Raw genomic sequence first — 21,270 nt, forward strand, 5'->3', positions numbered from 1 at the left:
GCCACCAGGGGAGGCCCAGGGGCTTATCCTATTTTTATCAACCACATAATTATGTATTCATTCTTCATTTAATTACCATTTACTGAAAGCATACTTCGTTCCAGACACTGTTCTAGGTACTGGGGATACAGAGTGAACAAAAAGAAATGATTCTGGGTCTTCTGAATTTGCAAATTGGCAAGAGGATACCATTTCTGATGGCATTCCATGCTATGGTGAAAATGAAAAGGGATGAAATGGAGAATAATGGAGGAGAAAAACTGCAGAGAGAATTGTCAAGAAAAGGCTCTTTGGAGTAGAGCAGGCGGGATTTAGAAATCACAAGTGAAACAAACTCGGCCATATATAAAGTCTGGGGGAAAAACATTTCCATCAAAGGAAAAGATGCAAAGTTCTAAATGGGAATCAGGCCCGTGAGTTCAAGAACCAGAAAAAGAGTAGAGTAGATCATGGGAACCAGGGAATTGCATTAAACGCTAGAGCAACTCCAGAGTCTGGTCCTAAAACAGATCAAACTTCTTATCTTAAGGTCTGGGTCTTACTGAATCTTATGCCTAAAATGTGAATCAGGGATCAGAAGAGTAGGTAAAGGATTATATTGTATAGAACCAAAGCAAGACATTTGAATTCCATTCCAATTGCAATGAGTAAGCCCAAAAGGCTTTAATCAAGGTTTCTATAATCTGATAGACTTTTAATATGTCCAAACATTGCTGTAAGCACTCAAATGCTATCAAAACATTCTCCATCAATGGAGAATTTTTGAGAATGAAAATCAGTAGTACTCATTTCTGTGGCTACAGACACAAATTTGAAACTCACATTTAATGTATCATGCATGAACATTTTTCTTATTCAGTAGAATTACGAAAAAAGCAATTATAGTCTCCGATAATGAAGGAGTTAATCCTAGTAAGAACTAGCTGAATCTCACTTCTCACAAGAGTGCTAGAGATACACTGGAAGCATATCTGTCAAATGATACTTGAACTTCATCTGGACACTAAACATGCAATTCTTTTACACATTTAACATTTTCCACTTCACAGTGAAAAGACGAGTAACAAAGAGTATGAACATGAAGAGAACGCAGCCAAATTGCGGACTGGACAGGGCTTCAACTTGTCATAACGTTCACTGACTCTTGGCTAATCAAGGGTACCCTTTGCCATTCTGGGGTCTAAAACGTCAATCTGTAGTTTTCTTGGCTTGCAGTTCAGAAGGAGAAACTAATAGTTTCATACAAACATACATATATACATACATACATATATATATATATATATATATAGAGAGAGAGAGAGAGAGAGAGAGAGAGAGGTAGAAAGGTAGGTATTATATATTGGGTTGTAGAAAAGTCATGAGGCATTTTTGCATAGAAAAAATATGGGGCCTCCCCGGTGGCTCAGTGGTTGAACACTGGGTTGTGAAGCTGCCCGCAGCCTCTGCAGTGCCGGTTCGATCCCCAGCCGCTGGGCGAGGGTCCCACATGGCGCACAGACCTCTCCTGCCGCCCGCTGCTCCCCTCAGCAGTGTACTTCGTCAGTCTGCCTGTTCTGCTCTCTGTTCTGGCTCTGGTGAATTCTCTCACCCTCCTGCACTTCTGACTGTACCCAGTCAGAAATAAATAAATCTTAAAAAAAAAAAAAGAAGGAAAAAAGAAAAAAAAAAATACATCATGACTTTTCCAATAACCCATTCAAGCATCTGACTAATGAGCCGGTAATCCAATGGAGGTACAGATGTGGTTGTATTAAATAGAAATACTAGATTATTTCTGAAAACAGTATTTATCATTTTAGAAATTTTGCAGGGACATAAACAGAAATAATGGGATTACAACCTATCCTTGAGAGGTGGTTGAAAAGTACAGTATGTAAAAAGTGTAATCCTCTAGACAAAGACCTCCACCTGGACTTGAGGTTTTCATGCACTCAAGATTCATGTGCATATTCATGGTGTCCCCGGAGCCAGGCAGGCAGAAGTCAGACACCTTCAGAGCCGGGGCATTACACGTGTGAGCAGAATGGAGCTCAGTGTTTCTCAAGAGTGAACTTCAGATGTCTGAGCAGTGATAGTGATGGATTTGGGGAGAGGGGGGTGGATTAAAAAATAAAGTATTTCTCCCTTTTTTAATTAAAAAAAAGGAAAAAATAACAAAGTCATGTTGGGGCTGCTGAAGATTAACCTTGTTAGAGTATAAGCATTTGAAATTGTAGGGATCCTCAGGTTTTTCTAGGTATTCGAATTACAGCACAGTGCTACTACATGTTTTAAAAAGAAAAATGTTAAATAATGGGTGTAGATCTAAACATGGAAATTCAGGACCGCCTAGCCACACCATGAAGTGTTCTGGAGGCTGTGAGCGCCAAAGCAAACCTGCTGGACAGAGGGATGGTTCCTGTCGGCCTTGCTGCTGAGGGATTCTAGAAACACAAGAGCTGCTGCCTCAAACACCACACAAGTCTCCCAGTGAAAATTTCTTTTGTGCCATGGACAACACATTAAAATTAAGAAGTTTCTAAAATTAAGTATAGCACAGAGGCTCTGCATGTCTGCCTTCCAGACAATTTAAACGTCTGAGAAGCTGCCATATGGATACGCCTCCCCGTCAGATGCCACAATATTGTTCCTTGTGACTTGAAAAGGAGCTACATACAGTTTCAGTTAAAAAATATAGAAGGAAAAAAAGTGGATAGATGGGAGGAAGGAAGCAGGAGAGAGAGTAGGGAAGGAAGGTGGGAAGGAAATAAATCTCACTAAAATAATCTCTTTAGCATCTTATATTGGATTACATGAAACACCTGGTTATTAAACACTAAAATCTATACATCTCATTTTCTGATATATCATAGACCACAGAAAGAAAGAACCCCATCTAGAGGCTGAGAATTTGCTTATTTGGCTGAAATATACATACACTAATATTCCCAGGAGGCAGCATAATTTGTTAAATATAGCCGTGTATCAAGTCTTATATATGCCTGACCAATGTATTGGCTTTCTCTGTCTTGAATTGCTTATGTAATAAGTGGGGAAAATAATTCAATTTATTCTCTGCCAGTGATGGAGCAATTCTGTGAAATTATGACAGTTAATTTGTTATACTGCTATTTCAAGATAGGATTATTCTAATCATTTGCTAAATTTTGAGAATTAAACTCACTCATGATAAATGAGACTCATGCTGTGTGCACTTAAGTTAGGAAAAACATTTTTTTTAATTACTAACATTAAGATCATTAAAGTGAATTTTCCTCCAAATTAATGGCGATCCATTCGTAAAATATATCTCAAAAAATAGTTTTTTCACATTCAAAAGCCTTTCTCTTATTGAGAAAATAAGTTTCATTTAAATTAATTTTATTAGAAGACACATTGATAAAGGTTAATTTTTTTCATTATGTTTTCATTTTGATTTTAAAGAGAATAAAGTTGTGAACTCAGGTGACAATGGAAAATATTTCCACTGTGTTACTTTCCAGAAAAGGTGACCCCATGTTACAAGTGGTTATATTTGGTGACAGGTAGAGTAATACATTGGGTTGGACACCAAATAATCAGAAATGTGTCCCCACCTGTGGAGCAGGTGTCAGCATCCTCCTGCAGTGCCAAGCTCTGCTGATGACTTGGTATGGGGGTGAGAAGGAGGGATAAAGCCACCAAAGAGGTTCAGAGGGCTTGTTAATATAATAATTGGTATAAAAACATTTCTCTGTTATAAAGATAGAAAAAAGTAATGCTGGGTCTCCCCTGGTGGCACAGCAGTTGAGCGCTAGGCTGCGAAGTTGCCTGCACCCTCTGCAACACCAGTTCGATCCCCGGCCGCCAGCGAGGGTCCCACATGGCATGGAGACCACTCCTGCCATGCCCACTGCTCCCCTCAGCAGTGTATTTCGGTCCTTCTGCCTATTCTGCTTCCCGTTCTGGCTCTGGTGAATTCTCTCACCCTCCCGTGCTTCTGACTGTACCCAGTGCTTGTATAAATAAATAAATAAATAAATAAAAATCTTAAAAAAGAAAAAAGTAATGCTTGCTGGCTGAAAAATAGGTTACAATGGATTAATTACAAAAAAAAAAAAAAAAGCTATATGAAGCCCCTGCTAAAACACCAAAATGGGATGATCTTTGAACTTGATTGAGCTTCTGACTACGTGGACTAAATCAGACTGTATTTGTGGATTGTTCCTTCTGTGGGATTCTTTTCTCATTGCTCTAAGGCAATTTGAGAATCAATTAGTGAATTGTATGCATGCAAATCAGACCTCACTATTTTAAGTAAATGATGTCACCTCTAGAAAAAATAAGGCTGGGGGAATAAAGAGCACTGATACCCAGAGAGCAGTGGGAATAAAAATGAATTTACAGGATGCATACTTTTGTGTCTGCTGAATTTTTTTTAACCTACCATGAGAGTCACCCAGAGTTTCTGACTTTTTTTTTTTCTTACATCATTGTTCATTTTTGTACAATAATTGGTTTCTCCCCTCAGGTGTAGTACAGATAGATTTCCCACCACCATATCACCCGTAAGCCATCACCATATTCCCTATGCTCTTCCCGCCCCTGTTTTTTTTTTTTTTTTAATTTTTTTTTTTTTAGGAGGCACATATTTTTATTTATTTGTTTGTTTATTTATTTGTTTGTTTGTTTATACATGCACTGGGTACAGTCAGAAGCACGGGAGGGTGAGAGAATTCACCAGAGCCAGAGCGGGGAGCAGAGCAGGCAGAAGGACCGAAGTACACTGCTGAGGGGAGCAGCGGGCGGCAGGAGAGGTCTGCGTGCCATGTGGGACCCTCCTCCGGTGGCCGGGGAGCAGCCGGGGATCAAACCGGCGCCGCAGAGGCCGCGGGGAGCTTCGCAACCCAGCGCTCAACAGCTGCGCCACCGGGGAGGCCCCCGCCCCTGTTTTGACTCCATTCCCTCCCCCCTTCCCTGACTGTATGCCTCAGATCTATGGTCAGCTTACTAATTTTGTCATTTTCTTGACCTTTTCTTTGGTTTCTCTATATTCCACATAAGTGAAACCATCCAATATTTATTTTTCCTTCTGACTAATCCCTTCCAGCCTCATCGATTTTGTCACAAATGGCATGATTTTGTCTTTTTTTTTTATCACTGAGTAATAGTCCATTGTGTAAATATACTACAACTTTTTGATCCATTTGTCTTTTGGAGGGCATCTGAGTTGTTTCTATATCTTGGCTACTCTAAATAATGCTGCAATAAACATAGGAATGCTGGTTTCCTTTGAAATTGGTGTTTTTGTTTGCTTTGGGTAGATTCCTAGGAGTGGAACTGCTGGATCATATGGTAGATCCATTTTCAGTGTTCTGAAAACCCACCATACAACTTTTCAAAGTGACTGGACCAGCTGAAATGTTTACTGCACGCATATGCCACCTTGTCAAAACAATAAGATATCTTGAAAATAATCAGGCAAATCATTATATTTGCTAATAATTTATCATTTGCATTAAACCTATAATCTCATGTACCAAGTTTCCCCAAAGGAGTTTAGCTAGATCTTAAGGGGAAAATAAAAATCAGCAGTCTATTCTGAAATCAAGTTTAACACCAATCAGAAATGGGATGGACATCTTAAGATGCTTTTCTCCCAAATGTCACCAGATTTCACATTTCTGTTTTTCCTCCTCAGAGTATTGTGTTTTATAATTCAGAACAGAGAATAAAGTTAACTACTCCTCTTAAATCCTTTCAAAGAGGCAAATCAAAACCACAATGAGGTACTATCTTACACCAGTAAGCATGGCACATATTTAAAAAAAAAAACTAGCAACAACAAATATTGGCGAGGATGTGGAGAAAAAGGAACCCTCCTACACTGCTGGTGGGACTGCAAACTGGTCCAATCACTATGGGAAGTTGTGTGGAAAGTTCCTCAAACTACTAAAACTGGAGCTTTCATATGATCCAGCAATTCCACTGCTAGGTATCTACCCAAAGGACACAAAAACATTAATTCAAAAGGACACCTGCTCTCCTATGTTTATTCCAGCACTATTTACAATAGGTATGCTACGGAAACAACCCAAATGCCCAAAAATATATGACTGGATCAAGAAGATGTGGTATATATACACAATGGAATATTATTCAGCAATCAAAAAGGATAAATTCATGCCATTTGCAGCAACATGGATGGAGCTGGAAGGGAGTATGCTCATTGAAATAAGTCAGAATGAAAAAGAAAAATATAGGATGGTTTCACTTATAGGAGGAAGGCAGAGAAACCACATAAGGGATCAGGAAAAAAATAACTATAATGAAGTAAAAATCAAAATCAACAGGCAACCACAAACCAGAGACATTCTGTAGGGAGCAGGAAGGAGAAGGATCAGGGCAGGGATGGGAAGAGTGCAAGGGAATATGGTGATGGTGCACAAGTGAATTGGTGGTGGGAATTTCACAGGGAAATCACACACTGTATAAAAATGAAGGCAATGTAATAAAATATATATATAAGAAAAAAAGAGGGAAGATTTTTTAAAAATGAAAGGTTTTTGTATAATATCCTCATTTGAACATAGGAAATAAAGTAGAACATCTAAAGGTCCAAGTAGAACATCTAAGAGTCATCAGCTTACCTTTTCTACCCCAAAACCTATGGTACACAGCCTTTCACTAATTTTAATATTAATAGTCAATGAAAAAAATAATCTACAACTAGCATACATCAATTACTTTTTTCTACGCCTAGTTACGTTATGCTTTTCAGCTCTCAAATAAAATTGAAAATATTGGAATCAAGACAGTCCTTGCTGATAATTCAGCTTATCAGAATAATGAATACTAAGAAACATAAGATTGATGTGGTAACTGGAACTATATTCTTTACAAATGCTACCATATATCATTATACTCTATAATATCTAAACTATATATAATGATTCTTCTAGTCTTATTACTAGAGGTAGAAACCTATCAAAACAAATTTAAATAAAACAAAGACTGAAAACTTTTTCATCACCAGCAGAACAAGATAAGCCTCATTCAGGTCATCATGAAAAGATATTATTATTATGGAGGAAACATACTTCTGATATAATAGCCTGAAATTTTATGCTAACAAGTACTCAACAATATCCAGGGGGCTCCCTGATGGCCTAGGGGTTAAGTCTCAGCCCTATCACTGCTAAGGCCTGAGTTCCATCCTCGGCCAGGAAGCTAACCTACATATGGCTTAGTAGACCTCTCCTGTCTTGTCTGCTGCTCCCCTTAGCAGTTTATTTCAGTAGATCTGCCTGTTCAGCTCCCACTCCATCTCTGGTGAATCCTCTAACCCCTCTCCCTCTGCACTTCTGGACTACACCCCAGTTCTTCTACACAAAAATAAATAAAACCTTTAAAAAAAATCCAGGTGAAATATGACTGATATTGATAAAAGTCTCAAGCCTGATAAACATTAGACACAAAATATTGAACTGATGTGATATAAAAAGGAAATCATAACATTTAAGGTGCATTTTAGAGGGTAAGCCAAAAATAACTGAGGAGAAAATCAGGTTTTACATGTCGTAAGAAACAAGTAACTAAATAAATCATATCCACTTTTTTTTTTAAACTTTGAAGGTATTTTCAAGGTCTGCTCTGCATTGAAATTGGCAATTGTTAGCCTCAGTAGAGAATGAAATCTTTCCCTTCCTTTGGCTATCAGGCTGACAATACAGTTGCAATATAAAGGCAAGTCTTAAATCTATATTAGAACAAGTTTTCTTGCAAAGTTTCCAATGACTTTTGGTTTTGGCCTGGCTGGAAAGACCACAAGAATAGCCTTGCATGCAAAAATCTGGCTGAGCCTGGGGAACTCAGAGGCACACAAGAGCTATTCTCAACTACCAAACCTTTCTCAATCCTCTGTTGAGGTTGAGTTTGGTGGGAGGGATAAGAATGGACAAGCCAAGTTGTTAGTTCCAAACCAATCACTAGTATCTAGCATGCTGTTAGGCCAACTCTGTTGGCAACTGCAAACATCTTTATTTGTCCAGGAAAAATCTGATCATATGATAAAAGCTGGAATTTATGAGAATCCTTGTTCAATCAAATAGCTAAAACTGTAAATTTATTTCATACCTTTGGGTTAACAAAATGGTGGAAATAAAAAAAATATGACAAGTCTCACATATCTTAATTTTTACTTCTCTGCACAAAATGTTAGCAATCTCTAATCAAAGGAAGAGAAAACAAAGTTGTTTCCCCCTCCTCGGAGGAGAACTTTATACAATACAAGTAATTCTACACCCTGGGAAAAACTGGTCTCCTAAATGTAATATGTTCTCCCTTATAAAACAGTATAAACAATTCAAGAGTTCAAATAAAATACTAGCAAGTGGATGCTTTTGAAAAATGGAATACAGCAGGCATGTGATCCTCCACGCTGGCTTCTCACATATGGTATAATGTTAAGACACAGGTGGTCTGTACCAAAGGACTTGAAATGCTCAACCGTCAAAGAAAATGCACAGGGGTTGACACTCTCCATAAAGCCAAGGTTGCTTAACATGGGAAATAAACAAAGCAAGGATGGTAAGGATGGTAAGGTAGTTTCAGAACAACTTAGGCTTCATGAAGCAATGTTGCATTATTTCCACCGTAAGTAGCAGAAAATTTGTGTGCCTAATACTCAGGTGCGTCTGATTCAGTATGCTGGTATTGTAAAAACTGTTATTACAGAGAATCCTCTTCATAAAATGCTCTAGGACTTTTGAAAATACTCTTCCCATTCTGTACTTCCTCACTCTTGCTAAAACAAGAAGTATTTATAAGTACTATTCATGGCTTTAGGGTATGGTTTGTAAAAAAATGAGAGATCGTCAACTCAGTCATTTCAGAAACAAAGACTGAAAAAGAAAAATGGGGGTGTTTGTGTCTGTATGTCCTGGTCAGTGGAGATAGTATGACCTTTGTAGTTATCTCTAAGTTCAGCTGAGCATCATATGTCTACACAGAACCACAGGGTAAGAAGAGAAAGCCCTGAAGTTTGAGCAGAGGGCACATAAAACCCTTCTAGTTTCAATATAAATGTGATGTCCAGGAACTAATTTTCACATCACCAAAAACCTGAGGTAGATCATGCTTCTGTTAGGGACCCAAAGGAGGGCTGAAAAATACAGTTATAACTTATTTGGTGTCAGGCTATAAACCTTAAGACAACTGTAATTTCTTTTTTGACTTTCTCAGGCTATTTTTCTAATCACCAGTTTTGTAACTGTCAACTACCTCAGAATTTACTTTACCCTGTCAACACTCTTCCTATCTGCTATGATTTGAAAATGTCCAAATCCCCTAAATTGAAACAACAATGAAAACAGAGTGTAATTTAATTCAAAAAGTAAACAAGTGGAGGCAGAACCAAAATAATAACTTGTAACACTTCAATAAGAAATTTACAATTTAGTGTCAAATGATTTCAAAAGGGAAAGCTCTTTTGTCTAACTGCTGTCTTAAAAGCAAATAGGACTACCTTTTTAAAAAAGGGAGGGGGCGGAGTCTATTGTCATTGTCTTGAAAAACAAAATTTCTGCATACAGTAGCAAAACAAAAATGTTCACCAGAAACTGTTTACCTCTTATTTGCTTCAAATTGGAATTGTTAATGAACTGGGCACTCTGAGTATGAGAAAATAAAAACAGCATGTTGAAGTCAGTTTCTGCACATCCCCACTCCCTGCAACAGCCCCTGTTACAGCACATTAGCAAGAGCTCCAGCTGCAAACTTCCACAGTGAGTCAAAGACTAACTTCCTCAAGAAAATTCTTCCCAAAGTTATTAAGGAGAAAAAGTCATTTTAAGTTACTTAAGAAATGACTTTACCCCAAGCTTATATACAGAAGATGAATTGAACATATGTGCACAAAGATACTTTCGAAAACCAAACAAAACCAAAAAAAAAAAAAAAAAAAACAAGAAGTGCAAGAGGTGGAAACAGTACTTTCTTTTTATAAGAGAAGTGATCTTAGTTCTTAAGTTACAGGAATCAACCTATTTTAGGAAATAAACCTGCATTTTTTCCAAGTCTAACATTGACAGTTCACCTGTTATGCCAACCTCCACTATAAAGAGATTTGATTTCCTTTGATCATTTTTCCCACATCAAGGAAAACAAGACATAAGGTTTTTGAAAAACTTCAATGTAGCATCAATTCTAGTTTCTTAATTACAGCCCAAACTCTTCTTTCCTTTGCAATTTCCAGAGAGCTGTCCATCCCACAGTTTCTGTTAAGTGTCTCTTTTTTGAGTATGAAAAAGTCACTCAGTGGCTTCAATAGGAAATCTCACACATATGCACCCTTGATAGCTCCAACATTAGACAACCAAAATTCAGTAGGAAGAATGACAATGAATGGAATAGACAATATCTCGCACATGTCTTGTTAAAAGCAACACAAGTAACACAGTATATGCTACAAAAGGAGAGAAGCAAGATTAGGGCACCCTGCTCAATGGCCAGTGAAGGGCATTTGAAACAAACAAGCAAAGCATCACACTATATAATCACTTGTTATCTTTTTTAAACGAGAGATATTCTACATCATGAATAGAAATTTCTGATTGAGAGCACTACAGACATAAAGAAGTGTGAAGTCTGAGTCTGCATACACACTGCAGAAGGACCAAAGCAATAAAGGAAAACTCTGCCGCTGCTGTTGTAGTCAGCAGTCTTGGCTGTGGCGTGCTCCCGTGGTAACGTCGGCCAAGATCTACATTTACTTTACTGTTGCTAATTATCGGGATAAGAGATTCAAAAAAATCATGACATGAAAGAAAACAAAATAAACAAAATTAAGTAAACCTCCTGGGGAAAGCTGGCACATGGAGCATATTAGGTTAGGCTTAGCTTTGTTTTCCTCTGTACTTGAACAGAATTTCGCATGTCCTTTTCATCAATCTGCAGCAAGCTATTTATTTTCTAAATGAACAAAAGAATGCTGGCATTTTAGCAAGAGCCTGGAATAGGGAGGGCTGGGCTGCCATCTCTTTCCCTTAAGTGGGTATTTCTAAAAAGGCTGAAACAAGAATCCGCACTAGGATATTTCAAAAGTAATCAGCTGTGAGATAATGACAAAGCACTGAAAGTGCTAAGAGAAGGCTGATAAGTAGAATGATAACAATAATATTTGCTAACATTTATAATATTTATTATCATTAGTCATGCAAATTATTTTCTCTAGACCCTCATGACAATGCTATGAAGAAGTTTTATGGTTTACCCCCTCATTTCCAGATAGGAAATTCCAATCCACATATAAGAAACTGTCCAAACTCACACTGTTAAGCATCAGGGTCGATCCAGATCAGTGTGCTTTCAAAATACTGCACCAACTCTACTGATAGAAACACTTAAGCAGTCCCGAGGTAAACCCTGCACCACCTATTTTGTAGGGGCTTTGATGGTGCAAGGTGTTAAGTCTCAGCACCATGAAGCTACCTGCAGCCACCATAGCACGAGTTTGATCCCCGGCCAGGAAGCTAACCCACATGGCGCAGCAGACCTCTCCTGTCTCTCCCGTTGCTTCCCTCAGCAGTGTATTTCAGTAGATCCGCCTGTTCTGCTCCCCACTCTGTCTCTAGTGAATCCTCTCTGGCCTATACCCCAGCTCTTGTATGCATAAAAAATAAAATCTTAAAAAAAAATAGTACAAAATAACTCTTACTTGGCTATAGGATTGAACTACAGATTTTCTTTACCTAGTTCCGCAGTGAGTGATTTGAAGTTGTACAAACAAAAGAACAAAAAACAAAACCAAAAACTCAATTCCAACTTAATGAGGTCAACTAATACCTTAAAAACAGGACTGATTCAGGTGAATTTGAATTTATTTTTTTGTGAAGAGTTTAAATCTTAACAGTTTATTTCTATTTTTAATAGGAAACTGCTAATCACATCATTTGGGAACTTTAAAAAGTGCTACTTCATTTGAATGGTGTTAAGTTCACAACACCATATGCAAACCAAAATGTACTAGGACTTGAGGTGTGCTTTATTTAAATCTGATTCTCAACATAAAAAGATAAGACTGGCATTTAGATTGTTAAGGTTTAAATTAATATTTGAAGCCATGGCACTATAATTAAATAAAATCCAGCACCATTTTCTATAACTCATACAAAGTACAATAATAGAATGTGTTCATGCAAAAGAACAGGATGTTTTTGAAAAACAAAATTATCAGCAAGGATCCAAGGCCTGAGGTACTCTTCTAGGACAAGATGATGTAAACAAACCACTGAGTTCTGTCAATAAAGTGAGATGAAGAAATGTCAGGACTGAAAAAAGTTTGATGATCCCAGCAAATTGAAGAGGATTTATTTAACAAATGTACAGAAAGTTGGGAAGGACAGTGGGAGGCTGGGACACAAGACCTAGATACTTCACAGCTGAGCTTTGCAGAACTGTGTCAGCGTTTCCCCAAACTTACAGTGTAAAAGATCTTCCCGGTAGCTTGGGCAGCTAGTGAACATCATTAGCTCCATGCCACAGGAGGTTTGTATCATCTGGACAGGGCAAAGGGAAAAGAAAGCATTCTTCCATTTCTGCAAAGCTCTGAATGGCTAGACAGCTGCTCTGTTGAACTCAAAAGTGAAAGGTAGTTCCCATCTCCCCTAGATTCCTGAAGCAGAATTATTACAGGGATATTCAACAGCTGTAAACACTGGACAATCCCATTCACATCAACTCAATTCCAACTTGATGAGGTCAGCTAATCCTTTAAATACAGGACTAATTCAAGGTGAATCCAAATTTGAACATCTGAATGGAGCAGTGGCAGCAGACAGTGGTGGATATAGGACCCACCTTCCTCCCCGTCAAACACAGTTCTGACTCCAAAAGGTGCATCTGGGTGAAGAAGACAGTGAATGACAGAGAGATACCCACCCTTTCAGTGCCTGTCCACAGTGCAGTGCATGGTAGGGAAGGGGCTCTGCCACACAAACTACCCCTGAAAAGGGGCAACTACACTTGGAGCAGAAGGCCGATGAATGGATATTCCACGACACTGCCCAACCAACAGAGCATTAAGGTAGAAATTAATGGAGACTAACAGCTAGATATGGTAAAACACGACAAACCAGAAGTGCAAAGGGGTAACCAGGGAAGAGAGATGGCGGAGAGAGCCTGACTTTAAACCAGTCAAGCACATGCATGTACCCAAATATATATCCAAAATATATAAAGAACGCATCCAACTCAACTGCAAATAAAGAAACAATTCCACTTAAAAAATGGGAAGAGACTCTGATAGTCACTAACCCAACTGATGGCTAACAGGTACTTGAAAAGATGTGCAACATCATTAATCATCAGGGAAACGCAAATCACAACCAGAAGGAGACATCACTTCACAGATTTTAGTACTGTTATCATCAGAAAGACAGGCAGTAACAAGTGCTGGTGAGGAAGTGGAGAAAAGGAAGCCCTTCCTCTGCACTGGTGGGAAGAATGCAAATTGGTACAGCCACTATGGAAAAAAGCATTAAGGTTCTGCAAAATGTTAAAAATAGAGCTTACCATATGATCCAGCATTTATCCAAAGAAAACAAAAACACTAACTTGAAAAGATATATGAACACCCGTGTTCATGGCAGCATTATTTACAACAGCCAAGACATGGGAACAACCTAAGTATCCACTGATGCAAAACGGATTTAAAAAAAATGTGTGGGGCCTCCCCGGTGGCACAGAGTTGAGCGCTGGGTTGCAAGGCTGCCCGCAGCTTCTGCAGCACAGGTTCGATCCCCAGCCACCAGTGAAGGTCCCACAAGGCACGCAGACCTCTCCTGCCACCCGCTACTCCCCTCAGCAGTGTATTTCATCAATCTGCCTGTCCTGTTCCCTGCTCTGGCTCTGGTGAATCCTCTCACCCTCCCGCACATCTGACTGTACCCAGTGCTTTTATAAATAAATAAATCTTAAAAAAAAAAAAAGTGTGTGTGTGTGTATGGTGTAAAGTGGAATCTTCTTCAACTATTAAAAAGATTGAAGTCTTGCCATTTCCAACAACATGATGAACCTTGAGGGCATTATGCTAAGTGAAATATATTAGACTGAGTAAAACAAACACCATATGACCTCACCTACATGTTACCTGATATGTGAAATCTCAATCCAAAAAGATTATAGAGACAGAAAATATAGTGGTGGGTGCAGAAGCTGAAGATGGAGTTCCGGGGGGGTGTGGTGGAATGGGTCAGGGGGTCAATATGTACAACCTTCCAGTTATAAAATAAGTCAGTCACCATGATGACTACAGTTAATTATGCACTGCATATTTGAAAGGTGCTAAGAGAGTAAATATTAGAAGTTCTCATTGCAAGAAAAACTTTTGTAACTATGTATGGTGACAAGAGTTAAGTACATTATTGTGGTGATCATTTCACAATGAATATATACAATCATTAGGTAGTACCTGAAACTATCCTGTCAATTATGTCTCCATTTTTTAAAAAGTCCACCCATTTAAACGTCAGTCTTATTCAAAATTCAGCCTCACAGAAACACTGGGATTCAAAATGTAGGTACTATGAATCAACCCTATTGATATATAAAAATTAACAATAAATAATAAGTGTGCTATGATGTAGTCTTTTTGTTTATGTTTGGAGTTCACTCAGCTTCTTGAATATATAATTTTATGTCTCGCCAAATTTAGGGGAATTTTGGCCATTATTTCTTTGAATAATTTTTCCACCCTCTTTTCTCCTCTCCTCCCTGGACTCTGATAAAATTTTAGATCTTTTGTTACATTCCCATGTATCACTAAGTCCCTGTTCATTTGTTTTCATCTATTTTCTATTGCTCAAAAGGGCTGTGTTTACTCATTTCGAGTTTACTAATTCCTTCCTCTGTTTCTCCATTCTGCCATTGAGCACATCCACTAAGTTTTTAAGTTTGGCTATTTTTTTTTCAGTTTTAAAATTTCCATTGGTTCCTCTCAAGGTAATTACTCTGCTGAGTGTGCCTTCCTTTACTGAAATTTTTAAATTTTGTTTATTTGTTTCAAGCATGTTCATATAGGTTTCCCTTTCCCTGCTATTCAAAAGTAGAGTCTGCCTACTAGGTATGATTTGGTAGGTTATTTTTGAGAGTGGGAATGCTCAGATTTATTTTTTTGAAGTAATTTTGGCTTAAAATGTTTGTGTTTTTGAGGTACAGGATCTCCTCTTCAGGTGTTGTTACTATACCACCACCAAGGCACCCAAGGTCCATGTAATAGCATTATTACTACTATATACTCTTGAGGTGATCTCATTCTTGCTGGACATGTTTGAGAGCTGAGCTTCCCACAGGCCCTCAAATGACATCATTCTGGCTGGCAGGAGCCACCTCATCACTTGCACGTGGCTCCACTGACTCTGCAGAGGAAAGTCTTGCTACACTGAGTAGAAGTGAATATCCTGTATCTCCATTAAACCTCCCTGGACACCTGGACAACAGGGAAGGAGACGAGGGTCTCATGACCACCGAGCTGGGTGAGCACCTAAACTTCTACGACATCTACCTTGACCCTGAATCCTAGAGGGGTCTTGCTTCCCAGTGGCACTGATGGTTCTGGTTCCCACTCAGCCTTCCCTGATACCTGCTAAGGGATGAGGAAGGTGCCTTGATACAGCTATAACTAGCCTTTGTCAGGAAGAGTAAACAGGACTGCAGTTTCTGTGTGGTTTGGTGGGAGGAGAGTGGTCATTACCTAACAATATTCTGTCTTGAGGGGTGGAGATGTCCTGGGTTTTGGGTGAGAGCAGGGTTTTTTTAAAGTCTACTGTCCATGTTCACTGGTACTTCTAGATTGCTTACTTCACCACCAGGCCCTCTTGGGAAAATGAAGGAAAAAAGAAAGTCCAGGAACTGGGTGTCATATAGTCACCGGGACCCCAGGGTTCCTTGTCAGATGCCTTCTCTTACTAACTTTCAAGGTCTAATGTCTGTTTTATATAAATGCCCAGTTTTTTTTTAATCAGTAGCAATATGTTCTAATATACATTAATAATGCATACCTTCCTATAGTTTATGTTTTCAGGGTTCTGTCATTTTTGTTTTTACTTTACTTGGTATTTTCTACTATCTTTTCTAATAAAATGTTTTTCAAACTCCTTGACAATATCTTAACTGAAGTTGAAGAAAAAAAAAGTGACCAATCACTTCTAATCCAAGAGAAACAGGAGAATGTAAGCTCCCTAAAAATCTAGACTAGTGAGTGATAGGATGGCAGCAGACTTCTCTAGTCTAACTGCGTCTCTGAATAAAGATCTGCTGAGATAAGAGAGATGAAATGTGAAGCCATGAAAATCAAGTCAAAATCCAAGAAAGCTATGGTTTTGGGGGGTCCCACACCTCCTATTTAGGGCATGTGCACACCAAGGGTGGGTGGCTGTGGAACAGATATTCCATTGGAGCAACAATCTGTTGATTTGCTCAAGGTCATATCTACAACAGTCCCTCGCAAACACAGGCAAGCTGATAATAATTGTTCAATTAGTAATATATGCAAAGAGCATGTTCACACTACTTTTGTGTCCACAGTAACTTGAGGTTGGAATTGGTTCATTTTGAATTATCTAATAATTAACAAATCATCCATGAAAATGTTTATATATTTCAACAGAATAAAGCCTAAAAAGAGATCAATGAAAAAGTTGCTCTCTAGAGAAAAGAGACACACATTAAAATAATTATCACATGAACTACTCATGCTTGATTTTAGAATGGAAAAAAAATATTATTTTATTGTTCTCTAGTGTGTCACAAATCAACACTTCTGTTATAAACATATCTAACCTACCACACAAATAGCACCTCCTCTTTTCCTCTCTGGATTACTTTACTTCTATGGAGTAGATTTTCAGTATGTTTCCCAAACACCTGCATAGTAAAATCTTACATGGTAATCCATATATAAGATGTTATTCCTCCTCACAGTACTCTATTATCATCATGCAAATGTGAAACTCAATCAACATAGAGAGCTGAATGAAATCTCTTCACACTGAAGATCCCTGCTATAAAAGAACTTTTATAGTCTGACTGTTAATCCACTATAATTATCATATGACAGGTTAAATATAACTTTTTAAGTGACTTAATTTGGTTCCTAATTCTTTTTAGCAAATCAGAATATCTAATGTCTGTAGCTTTGAAATCCTCTTTTCCAAATGAATGTCCAATAATGATACTAGACAAAGAGGTTTGGAACAATTCTCAACCAAGTCTCTTCAAAATGAAATTTGCAAAATAACATTTGCAAAGTTTTTACATATGCTTTTAACCTCATTAATTCCCAGTACTGAAAGTAATATATAATAAACATGTTTTCAGCAAAAGAAACACAGAATTAGAACTCAAAAAGGTCCTAAAACATCAAATATTGAGTTATTTAAAAAAAAATAGGAACACAATGTTAATACCTCCATAACATTCAATGTAGAATTCATGAATAAATTAAGTAAAATTTAAATTCATTCAAAATCAAATCGCTTAGTCAGGAGAATTAATCCTTCCCATGCTTAATCTCACAGAAAAAAAAGATTTTAAAAAATCCCTCTACTTTTCTCAAACTCAGTAACTGCAAAGCTGGTTTATATTAGTAGAAATAAAAATTCACATTATAAAAAGAGCCAATAATCACAGCTGTAAAAACCAGACACTCGTAATGACCTCGCCAGCAATGACAGCAGTTTCTGTATATGGTGTTGTCACAAAATGACCTCTCATGTCCCAAGACACTTCCATGAAGCTACTTTGGTATTAAAAAAAGACTTTTACTTAAATTAACTCTGGATCTGTTTCTTTATCTACTTTTTATTCAAATAACTTGTTACAGGAAGCCATCTAAATTAACAGCTAACTAAAATGACATCACCTGCTATCAAGTATAAGGATGAAGTTTAATCAACAAAAAAATCTCTATTCCATATGTGACAGAATATTTCTTAAACATGCAGTGTAATAATGAACAATCAAAATCAAACTAAATGCCTACTTACATAAACACACACACACACACACACACACAGAGTGGACTACAATAGAACAGTGGCAAAAATAGGATATATTTGTATGTACTGACATGAAAATATCTCTAAGTTATACTGAGTAAATGACACAATAAAACAGAGTAATATATCTATAAAAGGAAATCAAAACTATTTAGCACATATGTATAATTTTTATGTGAGTGTGTGTGTGTGTCTCTATACAGACACTCTCTCTCTCTCTCATGGAAATATGGAGAAAAACCTCTAGAAGGATGCATACCAAACTAACAGTGGTTACCTCTAGGGAAATATTGTTTGCCTTCAATATCAATAAGAATGTATTCCTCTATTAGTTTTGGAGAGAAATGATCTAACAAGAATTTACAGAGAAAATAGATTATGTCATTAAACTCCCAATTTGCTAAAATGATTAAGTTCGATTAAGCTTATGCAGGCACAGAATCAGAGTAATAATACTGTGTGTATCCTGATATATCCACCATGATTCTGTTAATATAAATCTGTTTGAGGGAAATAAAGCATACAGCGTCTTTCAGATTCATATCATGCTAAACTTTTTTTTTTTCCTCACTATACGAGGTGGAACCACAGTAGAGACCAAAAAAGCTAAGCTAGCAATTAATTCTATAGTAGTATTTCTTCTTTATAACTTCTCAAACACAGAGCTCCATCTAGCAACACCCTTTTGATCTGCCAAGTACAACTTCAATAAACACCCACTAACCACCTGAAAGAATTCTATCACCAAAATCAGACTATACCACAATTCTACTTTGTGCATGTTTGCACGGGCCTACATATGTAGATTTCCTAAAGTGTGCCAAAATGGGGAAGAATAAAGGAAACAGACTGTCAAAGCTACCTTATATTCATCCACAATAATGCTGAGGGCTTCGTGACCAGCTTTCCTCATGTCTTCCAATTCTTGTTTATGTTTTTCCTGAAAGAAAAAAGAAACTAAATCATGATCTGTTCCTTTGTTTACAGAATAATAAAGCCATTGACTTGTGCACCAGTGAATGATTCCGTGGTTTGTGGCACACCAATCTTGCAACTAAAAAAAAGAGAAAAGCTATTTAAAAAAAAAAAAATTGTTCTGTTTAAAAAGCACTGGGGAGTGCTGTGTCAAAAAGAAATGAAAGGGAAACCATAATGAGAGGTGGGGTCTGGTGTTATCCCTCAGGACATTTGGCTATTGTGAACCTAAATTAAGACATAGAGGCAATGCTTTATTCTACTACCCCGGACCTCTTATTCTGTATTACTTCTGCAGTAATACATACATACTATGTACTGCCTAACAAAGTTTGAGACATGCTGGATTAAGGTGGACAACCAACAAATCTACTACCATCATGGTAAAGAACAGAAGAATTATCTTTGGAGAATGCTGATGTTCTATAAAGCCTATCCAATTTTCAGACCCAATGATGGGCTTTTGATACAAAATTATCAGAGATAACTAATTTTTAAAAATGAGAAAACAAGAGAAAAAATACCCACATATCATACAAATATTAGTTTTCAATGAGTTTAAAATATGTGTGATTTAAATGTTCAAGAATGTTCAAGAAAATACAGGTGGGGAGAAATGGACAGGATGGAGGTTTTCATCAGAGAACTGGAACTTATATACTTCCCAATTTCGAAACTTAGTACACAAAGCTGCAGTAATCAAAACAGTGTGATATTGGCATAGAGACATATATTTATTTCAATGGAAAATAGAAATGTCAGTCCAAAAATAAACCCATATACCTATAATCAAATGACTTTTGACAACAGTGACAAGGCAACTCAATAGCAACTGAACAAATGGTGATCAGCTAATGGTGGTGGGACAAGAGGACCCACATGCAAAAGAATGAATCTGGAACCTTATCTTACATGACACAGAAAAATTAGCTCCAAATGTATCAAATACCTGAATGTGAAAGCTCAAACTTTGAAACTGTTGAAAGAAAAATATATGCAGCTCTTTGTAACCTTGGACTAAAAACATGACACTACAACCACTAACAATGTAAAAAAATACAAAAATTGGGCTTCAACAAATTTTAAAATTTTTGTCCATCAAGGACACTGTCAAGAAAGCAAAAAGACATCCCACCAAATATTTGCAAACAATTATTTCCGATAAAGGACCATTATCTAGAATATAAAGAAAAAAGATAAACAACTAAAATTTTAAACAGAAAATTCAAATAGACATTTCTCTAAAGATGCACAGATGCTCAACAGGATTAGCTGTTATGAAAATCCAAGTCAAGACCACTCACATGCACTGGGATGGCTTTAATAAACACAGAAAGTAGTAAGTATCGGCAAAGATATAGAGAAACAGAAACCCTCAGGTACTGTTTATGAGAATGTAAAATGGTACAGCACTGTGCAAAACAGTTGAGCAGTCCTCAAAAAATTAAATACAGTTACCAAATGATCCAAGTATTTCACTCCTAGTTTATACTCAAAGCATTGAGTAGAAACAAACATGTATACAAGTTTTTATGAGAATGTATCAGCATATTTTTTAAAGATACGGAACACTTTACAAATCTGAATGTCATCCTCATGCAAGAGCCATGCTAACCTCTGCATCATGCCAATTATTTGTATATGTGCTGCCAAACCATGTCAATCACACCAGCACTATCAATAGCCAAAAGCAAAAACAAGACAAATGGTCATGACGAATGGGTAAACAAAAGGCAGCAGCATCCACACAGTGGACGTTATTTATCCTTGGCAGTCATGAAGTGCTAATCCAAGCCACAACATGCATGAACCTTGAAACAATAAACCAAGTAAAAGAAGCCAGACACGAAGGTCACATAGGACCTGATCCAATTTATATGACATGCTCAACAGAGGCAAATCCAGAGACAGAAAGTAGATGAACAGTTGAGAGGCACTGGAGGAGAGGGGAACAAAAAGTAGCTGCTTAATGCAAATGGGCAAATGTCTGACATTAGATACTAGTGTGTCTGGATTTGCCTCTAGACTCTTGGGGCCATCCTAAACCCCCTTTACATTCCACACAAAAGTGATAAACACCCATGATGTCATGTTGCTCCAGGTATAAAACACCCATTACTTCTAAATATTGCTTCAGGATCATAGCTCAATAGTGCATAGTCCTTCCCCAGCCCATGATACACGGATGGATGGATGGATTGATGGAAGGAAGGAAGGAAGGATGGATGGACCAATAACAGCACAAACTCATCAGTGGCCACTGATCATGCTTTATTTT

The 21,270-nt window shown here is 37.5% G+C and overlaps 1 protein-coding gene and 1 non-coding gene across 7 annotated transcripts in view; both read right to left on the reverse strand.

The window, feature by feature from the left end:
- The window catches only part of CCDC91 (coiled-coil domain containing 91), a 274,863-nt gene that overhangs the window by 118,777 nt on the left and 134,816 nt on the right, over positions 1 to 21,270 (reverse strand). For all 6 annotated transcript variants that reach the window (XM_054696326.1, XM_037514176.2, XM_054696328.1 and 3 more), the window contains one exon: positions 18,880 to 18,957. In XM_054696326.1, coding sequence (XP_054552301.1) covers positions 18,880 to 18,957 — 78 coding nt within the window. The remainder of the gene's footprint in view (positions 1 to 18,879; positions 18,958 to 21,270) is intronic.
- On the reverse strand, positions 20,550 to 20,659 carry LOC119248567 (U6 spliceosomal RNA). The gene has a single exon (XR_005125982.1). It is a non-coding gene; the product is annotated as a U6 spliceosomal RNA (small nuclear RNA).

The sequence above is a fragment of the Talpa occidentalis genome, unplaced genomic scaffold (assembly GCF_014898055.3).
Source record: "Talpa occidentalis isolate TD23 unplaced genomic scaffold, MPIMG_talOcc4v2.1 talOcc4.16, whole genome shotgun sequence".
Classification (NCBI taxonomy): Eukaryota; Metazoa; Chordata; class Mammalia; order Eulipotyphla; family Talpidae; genus Talpa; species Talpa occidentalis.